This window comes from Cheilinus undulatus, linkage group 21 (genome assembly GCF_018320785.1).
Source record: "Cheilinus undulatus linkage group 21, ASM1832078v1, whole genome shotgun sequence".
NCBI lineage: Eukaryota > Metazoa > Chordata > Actinopteri > Labriformes > Labridae > Cheilinus > Cheilinus undulatus.
Window position 1 is genome coordinate 34384536 of NC_054885.1, and position 18222 is coordinate 34402757.

The window sequence follows — 18222 nt, forward strand, 5'->3', positions numbered from 1 at the left end:
GAGCTAATCTGAAGGCCACATGAAGTTTGGAGGTCTGTAGCGATTGACTCTGCAGAAAGTTGGCGACCTCTGCGCACTATGTGCCTCAGCATCCGCTGACCCTGCTCCATCATTTTTCGTGGCTAAGTTGCTGTTGTTCCCAAACGCTTCCACTTTGCTATAATACTACTGCCAGTTGACTGTGGAATATTTAGGAGCAAGGAAATTTCACGACTGGACTTGTTGCACAGGTGGCATCCTATCACAGTACCACGCTGGAATTCACTGAGCTCCTGAGAGCGACCCATTCTTTCACAAACGTTTGCAGAAACAGTCTGCATGCCTAGGTGCTCTTGATTTTATACACCTGTGGCCATGAAAGTGATTAGGGCACCTGATTTCAATTATTTGGATGGGTGAGTGAATACGTTTGGCAATATGGTGTACACCCCCCCCCCCCCACACACACACACACACACACACACACATATATATACATATATATATAATACACCAGATGGGACATTGATTCCAGTTGATATGTTTTATTCAATCATCTTAACTCTGGTGTGCAGTTACAAGCTCTTTCAGCATGAGGAGAAGCAGCAATTTACATTCACAGCAATGTACACTGCATGTTTGTTTCATTCCTGTTGACACTAAAAGTGCAACACCTCTTTTTGTAAAATAACCTACTATATAAAGTGTAGCTTGAATTATGGACACAGTTCCTTGAATGTGTTTTATGGTGAATCAGTGGTAAAAAGCTGAATTTTAAAAAGTAAGGAAGAGAAAAATGTGAATAATGTACAGTATGCTTGAAGTAAAATAAGGGAGATAAATGCATTGGCAATCAGGCAGTCACAGACAGTATACAAATAATAGTTAAAGTATTTAGGCTAAATTTTCTCCCGAAACGAGCTATTCAAAGCAAAAATGCCCCAACATTTAAAAATTTCACTGGAAATTTGCATCACTCTCAGGCTACCTCGTGGTGTTTTGCATAACAGACTGGAGACCAGCCTTTAAATTAATCTAGGTATAAGAATGTTTAACATTAGCAGCTTTACCCCAGCCTCTTTGTGCAAAAATTATTTTAGACACCAAACCATTCTTTAAATTAAGGGTTATAGCAGCTTTAACTTTACTTTTCAGTCTTGTGTTTCGCTGCATCCGCTCATCCGTTTTTTAGATGGGGGAGTTTATCACGTGTCCTGAATCATGAAACTGGATCTCAGGGTCTGAGGAGACCCCACTCTAAAGCCAGCATGGCGTGAGGAGGAAGTCTCTCCTTAGGCTTCTTGAATTTATCTTTCTCCTTCCTCAGAACCCGCAGCACCTCTATGGGGTCCGTTTTCCCCGTGAACTTCTGCACTCCTTCCTCTCTGCAGGAAAACCAGTTAGAGATGGACTTAATGACTGAAGCATGGTTGTTGAAATATCTTAGAGTTGGATATTTTTTTACCATATATTTAGAAACAACACTACGGAAGAGTATTAGGGCCACTGAAAAAAAAAATTTGAGACGAATTTTTTTTTTTCACTTGTAAGAAAAAAGTCAGAATTCTGAGAAAAAAGTCAGAATTCTGAGATTAAAGTCAGAATTCTGAGAAAAAAGTCAGAATTCTGAGATTAAAGTCAGAATTCTGAGTTTAAAGTCAGAATTCTGAGAAAAAAGTCAAAATTCTGAGAAAAAAGTCAGAATTCTGAGATTAAACACAGAATTCTGAGTTTAATCCCAGAATTCTGAAAAAAAAAATATTTGAGACTTTTTTTTTCATTTGAAGAATAAAGTCAGAATTCTGACTTTTTTTCTCAGAATTCTGACTTTAATCTCAGAATTCTGACTTTAATCTCAGAAATCTGACTTTTTTCTCACAAGTGAAAAAAAAATTTTCGTCTCAAAAATTTTTTTTTTCAGTGGCCCCAATACTCTTCCGTACCAACACAATTCCTTAACTGAGACACAATATTGTGAAAGTCAGGGTTGATATCAATGTCTAAAATGACCATTTAAAGGACTGCCGATTCCTTTTGGTGTAGAAGTCCCAAATGCTGACAATTTCTCTCCCATGTTTGACTACAAAAACAGATCAGTTTGTCCAAAAACACTTGCCCCTAAATCAGCAGTTGGGCATACTATATGAGTTAAACTGATACAACAGGTAAAAATTTACCACCTTATTTGTCCATGTGCAGATATTGGCAATGTTGAACCAATGCATCAGTGCATCAATAAAGAAAATTAAGTGGCATTAATTCCTTAGAATTGCATTGTGTATATGAAAAGACAGTTTCTAAACTTTCCAAAGTAATTTATACATGTTTCACATCCTTTCAGGATTGAAAAAAATCTGGATATAAATATCTAAACTCACGAGAGGCGAAGAAAAGGGTTGTAATCAAACTCCTCCATCAGAGTGGATGGCACTGTGGGCTTGTCATCATCGTCTCTTGCCTAAAGACACAATTAATGTCACTTAAAAGAGCAGAACAAGCAATACTAATGAGTATATAAAGACTTAGAGAATATCTTCTAGATTTTGTTCAGCATTTGGAAAATGCATCTCATTTGGAGTTTTCACAGCAGCTTGTAAGACACTTTCTCTGGGACGTTTTGCAGTAGCTCTGTGCATTATTTACAGACTTACTAGCCATCATTTAAGCTCAGGGGATTTACTTCTAGCGTGTCATACGTTTGATGAAAAAACAGCCCTTAAGCAAATTTCCTTCACTGCAAAATAGGCAATGTTGTTTTCTTTTGATTCAAATCCACAAAAATCCTGCAACACACCAAAACACCAAAGGTACAAGAAATAGCCTCCATGAAATGCAAGAACTGCTATTTGAAAGCAGTTTTTAAAATTTCTGTTTAAAGTATAAACCTATGAATTAGAATAAGGAAAGATCAGTATAAGGAGATGTATAGGCTGTAAAGATTTATCTTTTTTGACCAAAAAACAAAAAAAACAACAATAACATAAAATATTGTGATCTTTATATTAGGAGCAGTTTTCATTAACTTGCTCACCCTAGCCCAGCTCAGCATCTCCTTAACCTTTTCATTCTCGGGCTCCACCAGCATGGCAAACTTCAGATTCTTTATGGTGTACTCGTGTCCACAAAACACTTTCTGAAAATGAAAAAAAACATCATTTAACACTTAAACTGATATGTTAAGTTGATGCTTCTCAGAAATTTAATGCTTTCAGCCACTTTGAGATGTATTTTTTGCAGTGAAAGGAGCAAAAAGTGAGCTGGGCTGCTCTCAATCCCTCCATTGTGCGCTTGTTTATTCATCAGTGTGACTCAATCTTACACCAGCTCTTATCTGAGGTCATGTTAGCTGACATTAACCCTGTGAGGGGTGAAAAACACCACAAATATCTCTAATTTCACTGACCGTGTCTTGAGGTAGGGTGCCAAGGACCTGGGTGAGATTGTGGTACATCTGCTCAGCCGTACCCTCCAGAAAGCGTCCACATCCTCCGATAAACAACGTGTCTCCTAACAGCCAAAAAGAAGAGAAGTTAACACAATGGTCAGCCTCTGCAGCGAGAACAATGGACCAATGTTATTTTGTCGACAAGGATCTACATCTCTAGCTGCTGAAAGAAGCTGTGAAAGTGACAGTCAAAGTCACAATATCTTATAGGATCAGTACATTTACGATCACCTGTGAACACAGCTGGAGCGTCAGTGCACTCGTCCTCCCACACGAAGTAGCACATGTGGCCCGAGGTATGGCAGGGAGTAAACAGGCATCTCACATTAATGGAGTTAAACTGCAAAATACACAAACATGTTATCCAAAGACAACATGGAAGAGTCAGGAAGAAACCAGAGGGTCTTATTAGTAAACACTGCCGATAATAAGTGGGCACCTTGAGCTCCTGGTCGTTGGTAACTTTATCTGTCAGACCGCCAATCCGATCATCTCCCCCATACACTCTGAGCCCAGGAAGCTCCTTCAGCAGAGCCTCATTCCCCCGAGCGTGGTCCCTGATCAGAGAAAACAGGGTCAGTTATCAAGAAGGGATGCACTATTTTTGGTTTTGCTAATATACTAGTATGCTGTAAGCCAATACTGACACTCATATACACACACCTCTCTTTAACATTAATTTCTTAGGAACACAGTGTGCCTCCTGTACTAGAACAAGTATACCACAGTCAAATAAATGCAGCCTTTTTCATATATCAGAAGTATATGTTTTTTACAGAAAGGCAAAAAGCTTCATCTAACTTTTCAAGAACTTTGAAGAGCAATTATGACACCCTGCTGACAGACAGTGAGCTCTGCAGCACACTAGATAAAATTAAACCCTTTCTTTTAGAGCTTAGACTTTTAAATTAAAAGTACTGCTTCTAATCAATAAACAGGTGTAACCACTGCGGGAAAAAAATAAATCAACTAGCTGTAGCTATGACCGAATCCTTCACTTTAAAGTTCATATAACAAGGATGAAAACTAAACACATCTTCAGCTATGGTAGGCGGGTTGATTCTGCATAAAACTCTACTTACAATAAGCTTAATGCTTCTCTTTAAAAGGTGAAGCATTAAGTCTGTGCACTGTCACTCTGCCAATATCTATATCTAATATTATGCCAAAACACTGTACATCCCTATTAATATGTTATGAGTCTGCTGGGATATTCTGAGTCTTACCAGTGATGATGTGTGGTGAGAACAGCTGTTAGAGACAAGCCCTCTCTCTTCACTATTTCCAGCAGCTGTAGGAAACAAAGACATTTGTTAACTGATTCATGAATTAAAGTGTTTTTATTTTTAAAGACCAACATTGTATAATTCACTACAATCTATTTAATAATAAACCTGTTTTTTTAATAATATCTGTATCCATTAAGGATCTGGTTGAATTTACTTTAAACACTGTAAGTGCCCTCTTATGTGCCTCTATGGTAGGTAAACATGATAAAGCGCCCTAGAAAGCTGGACAAAAAATGAAAAAAATACCTTCTTTATTGGGAAAATTTAACAAAGTGTCCTCTCTGGTGCTCTCAACATAAACGAATTGGATGAAAGGCCCTTGTAGCTGGCAAGATTTGGGAAAAAATGCCCTATTTGAGACTTTATTACTGGGGACATTTTGACAAAGTGCCATCTTTTGAGGCTTCTCGGTTAAAAAACTGACAAAGTGCCCTATTTTGAGTCCTTGATACCAAATCAGATAAAATTCCTTTTAAGCTGGCAGAATAAAAAAAAGTCATCTTTCCAAAAAGTTTTAGTCCTTATATATGTGAAGATAATTAGAAAAATGAATATTTTGTATTTCATTGCAGACAGTTGAAATAACAAAAAAAAAGAAAGAAAAAAAACCCATAAACCTTCTTGCAGTTAAATTAAACATACATTGTTATATTTAATCATGAATTAGGTTTACTTTTACATCCCTGCTTAAAGAGTTTAACTATCAAAAATCCTACCAGACTGATGTGCAACAGTTTTAATTCCATTTTTTTTCTACTTCTGAAAAACAAAACACACCTTTAATTTAATTTCTATCACAGAGACCAAACCTGAGGGTCTGAGTAGTCTCACCCGGTGTGGTACAGCAGGATCCACAGCTACAGCCTGTTTGCTCTGCTCCTCGATCACCAGGTACATGTAGTTGTCCTCCAGGATGGAGATCACCTTTACCTTCATGGCACCCTCACACGCATGCGCACCCCACTGTACGGCACTCAGGAGGAGTTTAATTCGTAAACATTAATCAAATCGTCATATTTACCTGTTGTTAACCTTTCTCTGGCCGCATGAGGCTTTAAATTAGTCTGCAAGTAGAGTGTAGATTTGTCTTAGCGCTGTAATAACTTCCTCCAGCTCTAGTTGACACTTTCTGCAGCTTTGACGTATCAAAGGCGAAAAAGTCGATCCGTTCATGTGAAGAAAAACACCGTTGCCTCGGAATTACTGATTTTGATCAGGCTGTTTTGTCACTGAGCGGCGATGTGAATATTTTTATTCTACATTTCTGCATCAGTACAGTCTATGAGCAGTACAGAGGAGTTATCGCGACATCATCGAGCTAACGTGTCAGAGGCGAGACATTTTAATCGAGCCCGGAAACATTCAACGCTGCACTCTGACGTTATCTTCAGATGAACAACTAAATGCAAATGAAGAAATTTTTTTAAAAATGTATTAACTATATCGCTAATGTTTTTTCTTCATGAACATGTGACTTTTAATAGTTATCTGCATTTTGAACGGTTCCAGTTTTTGTTTACTTTATGCAAATATCTTGATTAAATAATGTTTGAAACTCTTAAAAGAATCCTGCGTTTTTATTCCCATTCTCACTAGTTTCATGTTCCTCTATCCCAAATGAAGATATTTTTTTTTTCAGGAGAGAAACTTATTTTTCTTGTTACCAGCTAGATGCACTTATGAATTATTTTAAGTGTATTTATCTATTTTAGTTATTACTTAAAATTCTTATATTGTGGGACAATACAATTCCATTTTGTTTATATAAATTTTACTACACAACATTTTATGAAGTAGTTAAATCTCTTACTTCGCTGTGATATAATGCACGACCTTCACACAAAGCCAGTTCTAATATCAAGAAAAGGTAGGCATTTGCCTTGGGCCTCAGGCACCATGAGGCCTCAAGATATAGTCCTCATGCATGTGCATTAATTTAAAACTACTTTTAATTATTTAGATTTGTATTTAAATGGTAGATAAGGAGCAAAAAGCATATAAAAATCATAAAAGCTAGATGTTGATTGTCCAAAAGAAGTTCCTGGGAAGGATCTTTGGCCCCAGCAGCAAGGTTCCAGCCCATCACAAAGCCACAAAAGGTAATTTCAACCAAATTATATTTAGGTAGATCCCTACAGACATATTACAACAATGAACTGGTGGATATGTGGTAAAATGGCATGTTAAAAAAATGTATAATTCGTGGCTGATAAACGTATATACCAAAAGTTTGCATATATTTTTCAAATCTTAGAACTGAAACCCAACCTACAACATCTAATATTTACATGCGGTGCCTTAGATTGTTGGGTATTTACATTTCATGATCAGTTATGTCCTGTAGTTTCTGGCTTTGTTACCTGAAAATGCATGCTTCAAAATATTTTATTTACTTGATGGTATTGCTTTAGCTAAATGTGAAAGGGCACCATATGGGTCTTTGCCTGGGGCCTCTAAATTGCTATAACTGTTCTTAACAACTGAGGTGCTTAGATGAACCATCTATGGTTACATTTGGTTTAACTGCAGCTCCAACGCAGCCTTCCAGTGACATTAATACTAAGGAAATAATTCAGAATACAAATAGCCATTTTCACACACCAACAGGATTTTTTGGGGATAACCTACCCTGAAAATTTCCTGTGCTAGTTCACAACTATCCCTAATAGCAGGAAGTTTCCTGCTCTTTCCAATCAGTCAATAGAGGGCTAGTGGAGAGGAAAACACAAGGAGATTAGCAGGAGAGGTACAAAGTAAAGTCCGGTGAAAACCTCTGCTGTATGGGTTCACATCTGCAGTTCATGCAGTTAAATTCAGGACATTTAAGGAGATTTGTGCAAGTGTGTTTGGGGTTTTAGATAACATAACACAATGGGAACATTGTGGACAATGAGTACTTTTACTTATGATGCTTTAAGTCCATACTGAATGCAAGACTTGTATATTTACTGACCTTAAATACACATTTTCTTGCTTTTTCCAAAGAAAATCATGCAGTATTCTCTGTAGGGCTGTTCTTTACATGCAAAAGAGCAGTTATAGTATGTAACATTTAATGCTGACACACTAACTACAGCAATGGATTTCATGCAAATTCTAACAATAAGACTACTTGGAAGAATTTGAGGTGGGAAAAAAGCATTAATTCAACAATTTAAAGAAATTATTTTATCAATGTACAGACAATTTACAAATATTCCAACATTTGTTGAACAAGAGGCTCCCTTTCTTTTTGATTTTCTTTTTCAATTTGGAAACTTCTAAAAATAGTAGTTTGCACATCAAATATATTACAACATAAAACTAAATAGACTCTAAAACTTCCATTTACAGATAAACAAAGTTATTTTTCAAAGAGCTCAAATAATGGCCAAATATTCCTTAAGACTATCAGACAAATGCCATACAAACAAACAGAAAATGTATGAATTTATGACGGAGAAGTTTATAGCCATATTAGTGCTGATTATGGCAATAAAATGTATTTATTTAATTCACTGAGATTTAGTGTAGTAGATGTATTTTAAAGTGGCTCTGAAGATGAACTGAAGATATTTTTATGGTGTATTTGTTATTGTCAGCTTGCAGTGTTATGAGTGGTTGCAGCCAGCAGTGGACATCAGTCTTTTGGCACACGAAAGCCGTCTTTCTCTTTCCGGAGACTTCTCATGGTTTCAATCGGGTCTGTCTGCTTTACATGGTCCTGCACAGATTTTTCCCTAAAGTTAAAAAAAAAAAGTGTCAGTAGAATCAATAAAGTATTCTTGGATACAGTAGTCTAACATATTTTATTGTGCTCAACATACTTTACTCTCATGAAGGGGTTGAACGTGAATTCATCAGCCAGTGTGGACGGGATAGTTGGCTCTCCATCGCTGCATTTTTCCTGGAAAATACAAAGACACAAAAAATTTTGTATATATGAAGGTTAAGGATTCTTTCAAATTACAAAGGAAATCACTGTTTCAATATGACAGGCTAGTTGGATACCTTTGCCCATGCTAGCTTCTTCTGAATGATTTCATTGTCTGGTTCCACATGACGAGCAAATTTCAGGTTGCTGACGGTGTACTCGTGACCACAGTAAACTCGCTGAAACACAAACATACTAAGGTTGACAAGTCTCTCAAACTACTTTTCCCCTAACAAAGCAACAAACTAAGTTGCATGAGCTCATGCTGCATGACAACTCCAATAAAAATCAGCAAGTTCCTGGGCTTTCAGCTATCAACAATGCGTAGAAATAATTGTTGTGCTATTAATGGTACATATAGTTTGATAGATCTGATAAGGCAAGAAGAGCCATGGAACTAAATTACAAATGACTGTGACTTCTTCCTTTTTAATGGTTTGAGATCAATCAGGCAATGTGTTTGTTTCAAACTCAACAAAATTACTAGCATTACTTTCATTAGAGAAAACTTAGAACATATATGGATGACAAGACTGATAAACACTTGCTGTGACATGCCTGTGACCTTCAGTGTCTATAAAAAGTATTCATTTTATAAACCAATTATCCTCAATATAAATTGGCTTTTTAACCAAAAAATCTCTTTCTTTAATGCCAAGTGAAAACAGATTTCTACAAAGTAATGTCAATTTAATACAAATATGTAAGGCCAAATAGGTGACTGACCTAATTCAACAGAGGTCCAGCCAATTGGTGCTAGCAGTCTCCCAATTAGTGAAATGGGGATCATCTAAGTGTGGTGAATGTGTCTCAAGTGATTGTAGTATAAAGGCACCTGTGTCTGGAAGATCCAGTCACCGGTTTATCAGTATTCTTGGCTACCATTACACCACGAAGACAAAAGAACACTCCAAGCAAGTCAGAGGAAAGGTTATTGAAAAGTATGAGTCAGGGGGTGGAATAAAACATTTCTAAGGTACTGGGCATCCCCTGGAGTTCAGTTAAATCCATCATCAAAAAATGGAAGGAAAGAAAAATCTGCCTAGATCAGGCCATCCTCACAAACTGATTGACCGGGCAAGAAGGAGAATAGTGAGAGAGGACGCCAAGATACCAATGACTACTCTGAAGTTACAAGCTTCAGCAGCTGAGATGGGAGAGACTGCAGACAACAGCTGTTCCCTGGGTTGTTCACCAGTCAAAGCTTTATGGGAGAGTGGCAAAGAGAAAGCCACTGTTGAAGAAAACTCAAATTAAATCTGGATTGGTTTGCAAAAAGGCACATGGGACACTCCGTGGTCAAGAGGAACAAAGTTCTTTGGTCTGATGAGACCAAATTGGAGCTTTTTGACCATTAGACAAGACACCAAACACTGCACATCACCAAAAACAAACAATCTCCACTGTGAAGCACAGTGGTGGCAGCATCATGCTGTGGGAATGCTTCTTGGCAGCTGGCTGTGGCTTATAAAGGTAGAGGGTAAGATGAATGCAGCAAAATATGGAAAAATTGTTTATCTTTTTCAGCCTGCAGAAGAACTATGGCTTAGGAGAAGATTTATTTTCCAGCAAGACAACGACCTGGAGCAGAAGTGCATCTGCCCACACACCCAACAAAGCTTCAGCAGATAGCTGATCAACATGAGTCTGGTTAAGCTCTTGTTAAAAAGAGGGTTGCTTCTTGCCATTGAAACTTTGCTAAATGTTGCAAAGGTCTGTGCTTTTGATGGATTAATGTTGAGTCTTTGTAAATGATTAAATAAAGAGGACAGTCTTGATCTACTCTTTCTGTAAAGTGTCTTGAGAGAAAATTTGTAATGAACTTGTACCATACAAATAAAGAATGACTGAAGACTGGGTATTTACCGTTTCAGGAGGCAGGCGACCCAGAATTTCTATCAAGGCTCTGTACATCTGCTCAGCTGTTCCCTCAAAGAATTTACCACAGCCAGCCACAAACAGGGTGTCCCCTAAATGACAGGAAAAAGTGGTTGTATCAGCACTTATGGGTCAAGATGAGCAGATTTAGGACACTTAATTGTTTTCTGTATGTCTGTGTGCTGCTCTGGTTGATCTCATGGACATACCTGTGAAAACAGCCGGTGGCTCAGTGCTGTTTTCTTTGGTCACATAATAACAGATATGACCAGTTGTGTGACACGGCGTGAACAGACATTTAACGTCAAGTGATCCAATCTGGGAAAAATGGCACCAATGAGTGAGTGCACGTCAGTCATTAGGGGCTGACTTTGACACTGAAAAATAAAGAGTTTACCTTGAAATTGTTGGAATGGGTAACTTTCTTTGTAATACCAGGAACTCTGTCATCTCCTCCATAGACTCGCAATCCTGGCATGAGCTTCAGCATCTTGTCATTTCCACCAGCATGATCCCTAAAAGAGAAAATGATGAGTGTGTATACTGGTTTCTTAGCACATAAGCTTTTATGCTGGATAGTTCTGGCAATTCAAGGATGCTCTACTGTGCACAGTATGTGATGCACAAGCTAACAGTTACTATGTAGCTTACCAGTGGTGATGAGTGGTCAAAACTGTGGTAAGTCTAACACCATGTTTTCTGACAGCTTCAACAACCTGTAAGAATGCAAAGAAGGGTCATACTGAGATTGTGCTTAAACAATCAGTCAACAAACAATCAAAATAGATCATCAGCAATCTGATTATTGTGGAAGAAAAGGCACAAGTGCAGAGTTATTTTTAGTTCCAGCATATTTTGCAATGCTATAATGCACTCTTACATAATTTACTAAAAAAAAGATTTCGATGCAAATGACTAGGGATGAGACCGATCCGATCCAATATCGGTATCGGGTCCGATATGAACGTAATTAATAGATTGGATATCTGACTGCTCTACAGCATGGCTAGCATTGAAAGCTAGCACAATTAGCACCTTCGTTCTCTTTGCAGATTAATATCGTGCTTTGATATTTGGCCTCATTTCACTTCGGGTGAGCAGTCATACGTGAGCTTAACCCTCGACAGCCCACATACCACTTTATTTCCATTTACTACTTTGGAAAACTGTCGTACCATGGTCTTCCTACGAGATGCTTAAAGCTTAGCCACTGTCGGCCTTCTCACTGTTTATATCCGGGGAAGGGTCAGAGAGGAAGGCTGCGGCCGTTAACTGAAGCTACAGTGGTCTCTACAGCAGAGGTTCATTACAGTTTAAAAGAGCATTATAGACAGGGATTTCAAGACTGTGTTCATAAGAAATGATAGGTAATTAGTTTAGCCGACTGTTCAAGTAGTAGTTTAACCTACTTGAGTTATGCTATTTAGGGTAAGCATTGTTGTTTATAACTTACACTCAGTTGTTGTTTTTTGGATAATGTTGATATTTATTTTTTAGTAGTAGGTCAAATAAATTTGTTTGAAATACATTTAAATTCAATTTATTTTTGTTTTTTGTTTTTTTGTTTGCTTTTTTTTGCTTTTTAATAAGAGGAGCTGGGTGGTTTACTACAGCCTCGTGTAACCTCACACATTATACCAACAACAATAATAAAAAAAATTCATCCATCCCAAGACCCTTACCTACGTCCCATGACCCTTACCTTCATCCCTACATCCCATGACCATTACCCCAACATTCCATGACCCTTACCTTTATCCCTACATCCCATAATCGTTACCCCAATATCCCATAACCCTCACCTTCATCCCTAAATCCCATAACCATTACCCCTACATCCCATGATGCTTACCTTCATCCCTACATCCCATAACTGTTACCCCTACATTCCATGACCCTTACTTTCATCCAATGACCCTTACCTTCATCCCTACATTCTATAACCGTACCCCAACATCTCATGATCCTTACCTTCATTCTTAAATCCCATAATTGTTACCCCTACATCCCATAAAAAATTACCCCTACAACCCATGACCCTTACCTTCATCCTTAAATCTCATAACCGTTAACCCTACATCCCATGACCCTTACCTTCAACCCCACATCCCATGACCCTCATCTTCATCCCTACAACCCATAACCGTTACCCTACATCCCATGACCCTTACCTTCATCTCTATATCCCGTGACCCTTACCTTCATCTCTACATCCCTATATCCCATGACCCTAACCTTTATTCCTGCAACCTTACACCCCATTACCCTTACCTTCATCCCTACATCCCATGACCCTAACCCTTGTTCCAACATTCTGTGATCCTTACCTTCATTTTTACATCCCACAACCCTTACCTTGTCCTTTAATTGCTACATCCCACAACCCTTACCCCCTTCCTTGCATCCCATCGCCCTTAACCCCAACCCTACATATAAGCTTTGATAAGCTTATAAGCTTGTCAAGTACCAGGTTTTTAGTCATCCAGGTTATCCAAAGCGTGATCTGAATTGGTCAACTGGGCTTTGGTTTAAGATTGTTGAAGACATTCTGTCTCTCCTCTGAATGTCTTGTGCTCTAAAACTGACTGGGGTCAGAGAGAAGTAACCCCTGGGCAAGGACTCTTCGAGGGGTTGATTTTACGCCCTAGATCTAAATTTAGACTATGGTTTTTGTGGTTTAAATGTACAGAGTTCCTTAAAAGGTCTGTAGTTCCTTGGGGAAGCTCCTGTGCTCAAAAAGCACCAACTGATGAATTATGATTGGTATGATCAGATTCATCTTAACTACTTGACATTGCACTAGTGAGTTTAATCTACAACAGTTCACCAAAGGGTATAAATAAAACTTAGACAATATAAATAAGTGATTTTGCTGCAGTTTTTATACAGTGATAACTTTTATATAGGGCTGCCTTTGCATGTGTTAGTGAAGACATGGCTGCACAACTCAAAGGTAGAAGAAGAGTTTATAATGCACAGACCTTTTTGGGTTCCACAGGGTCAACAATAGCTGCTTCTCTGGAGTCCACATCAATCAGGAGGTACATGTAGTTATCAGACAGTGCTGGCAGAAGTTCAACCTTCATATTTGCTTGTTCCACCAAAGATGACTTCCTCACTGCAGTGTGAAGGAGAGCAGCTGCTTGGGCCTTGACTTCTACAGGCGCTTCAAGAGATAATACAAATCAGTGTCAGGGTGATATGAGGACACCCTTTGTTCTCTATCTCTGAAGAAAAATGTGGCATTCAAGCATTAAAAATATTTAAAAATACCTTTGAATATATACCACCTTTGTAAAAATGTGTTGTGTTTGGACAATTAAAACATTTTCTTAAAATTTTCTCACAATCCAGTTTGAATTCAGCCTTCTGATGGTAACGCAGATTTTTTTGGATTAAATTAAACCAACTCAAAATTTTTGCACAATCTAAATTGGAGTTAAAATTCAGAATTGAACTACCTGATCTAATCAGATTATGTAATCATTTTGTTCCTTTGATCAGCCCAGCTTTAAGACTTAATCCAATCACATCACTTAATCCAGCAGGACTACTTTTGATCAACCAGGTGGTGACAGTGACAATTTTCCTTCAATGTTTGTTTTATTCAACCAGCAACACCAGGAAACTAAAGATATTTTACAGTAAGAAAATAAGGGATTGGCTTTAGTTAATCATCAAAGGGTCAAACTGGTTTTTCCTGAAGCTCAAGGAAAGAAACATGTACAGACACAAAGTTAAAAAATGATTGAGATTAAAACAGAAATAAATGTTTAACTACACACTATCAGAGAGCAAGAAGTTAAAGAAAAGTGCTAGTTAGTTCGACTGGTTTACATGTAAAGCACATGTGGCATTGTATGATAAAAATATAGCATAGGACAGTGCTGCCAAACCCAAAAGTGGGTCGCAAAGCTGTTTCCAGTGGGTTGTGAATTTGTACAAAGAAAAAAACAGGGGCAAAAACTTTATAATGTACTAAAGCCCTAAATGGGTATTTTTATTTTTGTTAGGTTTTCCCGTTAAAACAAGAAAAATTCTGGCTTTTCCACAAGATTTCAGCTTACGTATCACCTTTTCCTGGATAACAAAGCTTTTTTTCCCCAAAATAATTAGAAAATTACATCAGATAATGCTAAATTTCCAAACTGTCTTTTCATAATTATTTTAAACACATTTCTTTAATCCCATCCCTTTTGGTCCTGAAACTGGACTAAAACTGTAACATTTGTTATAAAAAGCCTTTTAGTGGTTCAACATTTTACAGGATTTGGGTGATGATTTCTTGTAAGGAGGTGGTGGTGGGTTCTGACGCCTAAGCAAATGAAAACCACTGGCACAGGCCCAACCTCTCCTCCATCCACTTCTTGCACTGACTGTTACTGTTTCACTGTAGCTCAAATACTGTAATAAGGCTTACTCTGGTAAAATGCCTCATCTCATATGCACATTTGAACTAATTGATCTATAAACTGAATCTCATATCCTCTAAGAAAGCTCACTTCAGTAAAAAAGCCTCACCTAATGTGCATATTTGCACCAATCAATCTATTTTATGCGAACTCAAATACTGTAAGAAAGCTTACTGTGGTAAAATGCCTCATCTTTTATGTACATTTGCACTTATTAATGATAACTATCTTAATAATCGTATGTTCCTCGTGTAAATTTGCCCATATCCTTGAATATTACATACTTACTATACACTGAACATGTATAATCAGCATTCTTGCACCCTTTCCACATCTTGCACAGACTTGTATGTACTAGAAAAAAAAAACTTGCAAGACCTTACACTTATTTAAGTTTTAATTTTGAGACTTTTCCCACTTTTTATGTTTTTGGAAGTTAGTATTCAATATTTGTAAATTAAGAGCAAAGCTAACAGGAGTCCAATTCCTTGTTGCGTGGGTAATCTTGGCCAATAAAACCGACTCTGGTAGGAAATGAATATAATTTACAAGTAATAGTATTACATAGTACTTACTAAGTATTGCATGACATTTAGTGCAAATCATATTGAAGGCTATCAGTAGCTGACTGCTAGTGTTTCGGTTTAATGAGTGACCTTGCGAACTGGTGACTTTTAGCAGAATGCGTCAGTGGTTGTCGTAGTTACACCAGATGTTGAAAACGCAGTTTCCTGAGGTATACGTCTTCATTTATTATTCTTTTTTTTCAATACAAACCATATGAACAATTTTACATTACTATTAAAAAAGGTTAAGGGACTTTTCGTTTATAGCGTGTACTGGAAGTGCGACATTCGTTTAAAAGTCGCCATTCAACACGGTCACTCTGAGCACCAATACACCTGTATACTCACACGACTGTAAGTAAACAAGGTTAGCTTCGATGCTAACTTTAAATATGTGTTATATTTTCTTACTTAGCTGCTACTGCATTACTCTATCAGGGAGGAGATTATGTAAGCAGATGAGGATTTATAGCAGAGGCCAGCTCTATTTATATGACAGCTCTTCCTTTAAGAAACCACCACATGAGAAAACTAAATGTTTTAATGGCTACATAAGCTAACATGCAAGATCTATATGCATGTTAATAAAAAAGGCGTGCGAACGTACCAAATTTGAAGGCTGTAGCAGCTCCAAGTAGAGTGCAGGCACTCCCCACTAGTGACTTGAATAACATAACAACAGCAGATACAGCCTTATCATCATATTCGTGGTGTAAACCAGAAAAGTTTGGTTCTGTTTCAGTTCCGCCTCCGCCTCCTCTTCAACTTTGACAGCCTAAGTAAGACCAATCGAATTAAGAGGAGTAGATCGAGGACGTAATCGCGTAAACATGTGAATAAATCGATTATTTTTAATATTTTACGCTATTAGAAACGTTAAGGCAGAATTTAGTGTATGCAGAGCTTTTCATTTCAGGTTTTCATCGTAATAAATTCCTCTTTTAATGAATTGAGTTGAGTTTTGAGTCCGTCACTTCCGGCTTGCCGTAGGTTAACGTTTAAGCCCCATTGAGTCGGTCAAAGTCTACTCCAGCAGCTGCAGACTGCCTCAAAGCTGTTTGAACTTTCACATTTCTCCACAATGACAGCGAGAAACATCTCCAAATTTTGGGAATGGGGGCGGAAGATAATTTGTGTCGGGAGAAACTACGCAGACCACGCCAAAGAGCTGAAAAACGCTATTCCTACGGAGCCCGTCCTGTTCCTGAAGCCCCCTTCAGCCTACGTGAGGGAGGGCTCTCCTATCCTGGTGCCTTTATACAGCAGCAACTTGCACCATGAAGTTGAGCTGGGGGTCGTCATAGGGAAAGGAGGCACTGCTATTCCCCAGTCTGCAGCCATGGAGCATGTCGCAGGCTATGCTTTGTGCTTGGACATGACAGCCAGGGACATCCAGGATGAGTGTAAGTCCAAAGGTCTGCCATGGACCCTGGCGAAGGCTTTCAACACCTCCTGTCCGGTGAGTGACTTCATCCCCAAAGAGCGCATCCCTGACCCGGGGAGCGTAAAGCTGTGGCTGAAGGTGAACGACCAGCTGAAGCAGAGCGGCTGCACCTCCCAGATGATCTTCTCCATCCCTTTTCTCATCAGCTACATCAGCGAGTTCATCACCCTGGAGGAGGGGGACCTCATCCTGACTGGGACCCCTAAAGGGGTGTCAGCTGTGCAGGAGCATGATGAGCTGCACGCTGGGATCGAGGATATTATCACCATGAGCTTCAGAGTAGACAGACAAGATCAGTGAAAGACAATATTGGTACATGAAATACATGCACAGACTCTGGGTTTTTACTGTGAAACTGGATTTAGTCAGATCAATTATATTTTTCATTATCTGTTTGGACCAGCAGGTGGCTGTGTTGCACCATGAGGACCATATCTCTCCAGCATTTACTGTAAATCCTCTTCCCAACACTTGAAAACAAGTTTTAAAGCACATTTTCACAGCATCCACTAATCTCAGCATTGTGAATGCACTTGAGGTTTATTCTTCTGTACAGGCTTTACATTGATTAAAAAAATCATTAATTCCCAGATGCTACTGTCTTTGTTCAAGATTATAGTAAATGTGATTTAAGATAAGTTCATTATACTTGAATGGAAATGAAATTATATGTTAAATTGGTACATTGGTAGTAAAAAGTGTGATTTTCAATAAAAAGTAAAAACAATTATTTCTATAGACACTATGGACCTTAAGTGTTATTTAAGTATGGATCAATAAGTCAGTTGGAATCAAAGCAACTTTTACTGACAAGCATAACTATTCATCAGTCTCACAGTAAGATATGTATGGGGATTTAGTTACATATTTTTTAATTTTATTGGGGCATGAGATTGAAGTAATTTGTGATTCATTATGGCTCCTATCACTCTAATGCAAAAGACACTGATCTGCAACAAACACCAAATAAAAATCCAAGCAGGTGTCCATGTGTTTTGCACCAAGGAGAGGCTTCTGTTTAGTCACTCGGCCATTAACCCCATATTAGTTGAAGGCTGCAGTGATGTTTGTCCCTCTGAAACTTTGTCCCATCTCCATGCAGGATCTCTGGAGCTCAGTCAGAGAGACCATCGAGTTCTTAGTCACCTCTGTTTCTAAGGCCCTTCACCCCCGTTTACTCAGTTTGGCCTGTTGGAAAAGTCCTGGTTGTGCCAAATTTCATCCATCTGAGAATTATGGAGGTCACAGTGATCTTGGGATTTTTTTTCTGTAGCCTTCTCCAGATCTGTACCTCTC

General features: G+C 38.2%; 3 protein-coding genes across 4 annotated transcripts; 1 reads left to right on the top strand and 2 right to left on the bottom strand.

Annotated features, from left to right (window-relative positions):
* Nucleotides 1-514: 514 nt before the first annotated feature.
* LOC121503395 (hydroxyacylglutathione hydrolase-like protein) lies at nucleotides 515-6016 on the bottom strand. Its single transcript, XM_041777784.1, has 8 exons — nucleotides 5545-6016; nucleotides 4651-4715; nucleotides 3864-3981; nucleotides 3656-3764; nucleotides 3383-3486; nucleotides 3011-3112; nucleotides 2358-2437; nucleotides 515-1364 (listed from the first exon to the last, which is right to left on the bottom strand). The coding sequence occupies exons 1-8, from the start codon at nucleotides 5647-5649 to the stop codon at nucleotides 1214-1216; spliced, it is 834 nt and encodes a 277-aa protein (XP_041633718.1). The 5' UTR covers nucleotides 5650-6016; the 3' UTR covers nucleotides 515-1213.
* Nucleotides 6017-7598: 1582 nt separating this feature from the next.
* On the bottom strand, nucleotides 7599-16266 carry LOC121503593 (hydroxyacylglutathione hydrolase, mitochondrial-like). 2 transcript variants are annotated; one of them, XM_041778069.1, is made up of 9 exons: nucleotides 16090-16265; nucleotides 13486-13670; nucleotides 11156-11220; nucleotides 10902-11019; nucleotides 10714-10822; nucleotides 10493-10596; nucleotides 8704-8805; nucleotides 8520-8599; nucleotides 7599-8432 (listed from the first exon to the last, which is right to left on the bottom strand). In XM_041778069.1, the coding sequence occupies exons 1-9, from the start codon at nucleotides 16154-16156 to the stop codon at nucleotides 8333-8335; spliced, it is 930 nt and encodes a 309-aa protein (XP_041634003.1). In that variant the 5' UTR covers nucleotides 16157-16265; the 3' UTR covers nucleotides 7599-8332. The 2 variants fall into 2 exon arrangements, with proteins under 2 accessions (XP_041634003.1, XP_041634004.1); XM_041778070.1 differs by lacking the exon at nucleotides 8704-8805 and having other exon boundaries at nucleotides 16090-16266.
* A 125-nt stretch (nucleotides 16267-16391) lies between these two features.
* Nucleotides 16392-17637, top strand: fahd1 (fumarylacetoacetate hydrolase domain containing 1). The gene has a single exon (XM_041778072.1). It carries the CDS (start codon nucleotides 16564-16566, stop codon nucleotides 17224-17226), a length of 663 nt encoding a protein of 220 aa, XP_041634006.1. The 5' UTR covers nucleotides 16392-16563; the 3' UTR covers nucleotides 17227-17637.
* The last annotated feature ends 585 nt before the right edge of the window (nucleotides 17638-18222 follow it).

Coding starts and splice junctions, on each gene's coding strand:
- LOC121503395 (XM_041777784.1), bottom strand. CDS start 5,649: ATGAAGGTAAAGGTGATCTCCATCCTGGAGGACAACTACATGTACCTG. Junction 3,982..4,650: donor CTCACCACACATCATCACTG/GTAAGACTCAGA, acceptor TTCTCTGATCAG/GGACCACGCTCGGGGGAATG. Junction 3,113..3,382: donor GCACCCTACCTCAAGACACG/GTCAGTGAAATT, acceptor TTTCATTTTCAG/AAAGTGTTTTGTGGACACGA.
- LOC121503593 (XM_041778069.1), bottom strand. CDS start 16,156: ATGTTATTCAAGTCACTAGTGGGGAGTGCCTGCACTCTACTTGGAGCT. Junction 10,597..10,713: donor GCCACCGGCTGTTTTCACAG/GTATGTCCATGA, acceptor CCTGTCATTTAG/GGGACACCCTGTTTGTGGCT. Junction 8,433..8,519: donor AACCCCTTCATGAGAGTAAA/GTATGTTGAGCA, acceptor TTTTAACTTTAG/GGAAAAATCTGTGCAGGACC.
- fahd1 (XM_041778072.1), top strand. CDS start 16,564: ATGACAGCGAGAAACATCTCCAAATTTTGGGAATGGGGGCGGAAGATA.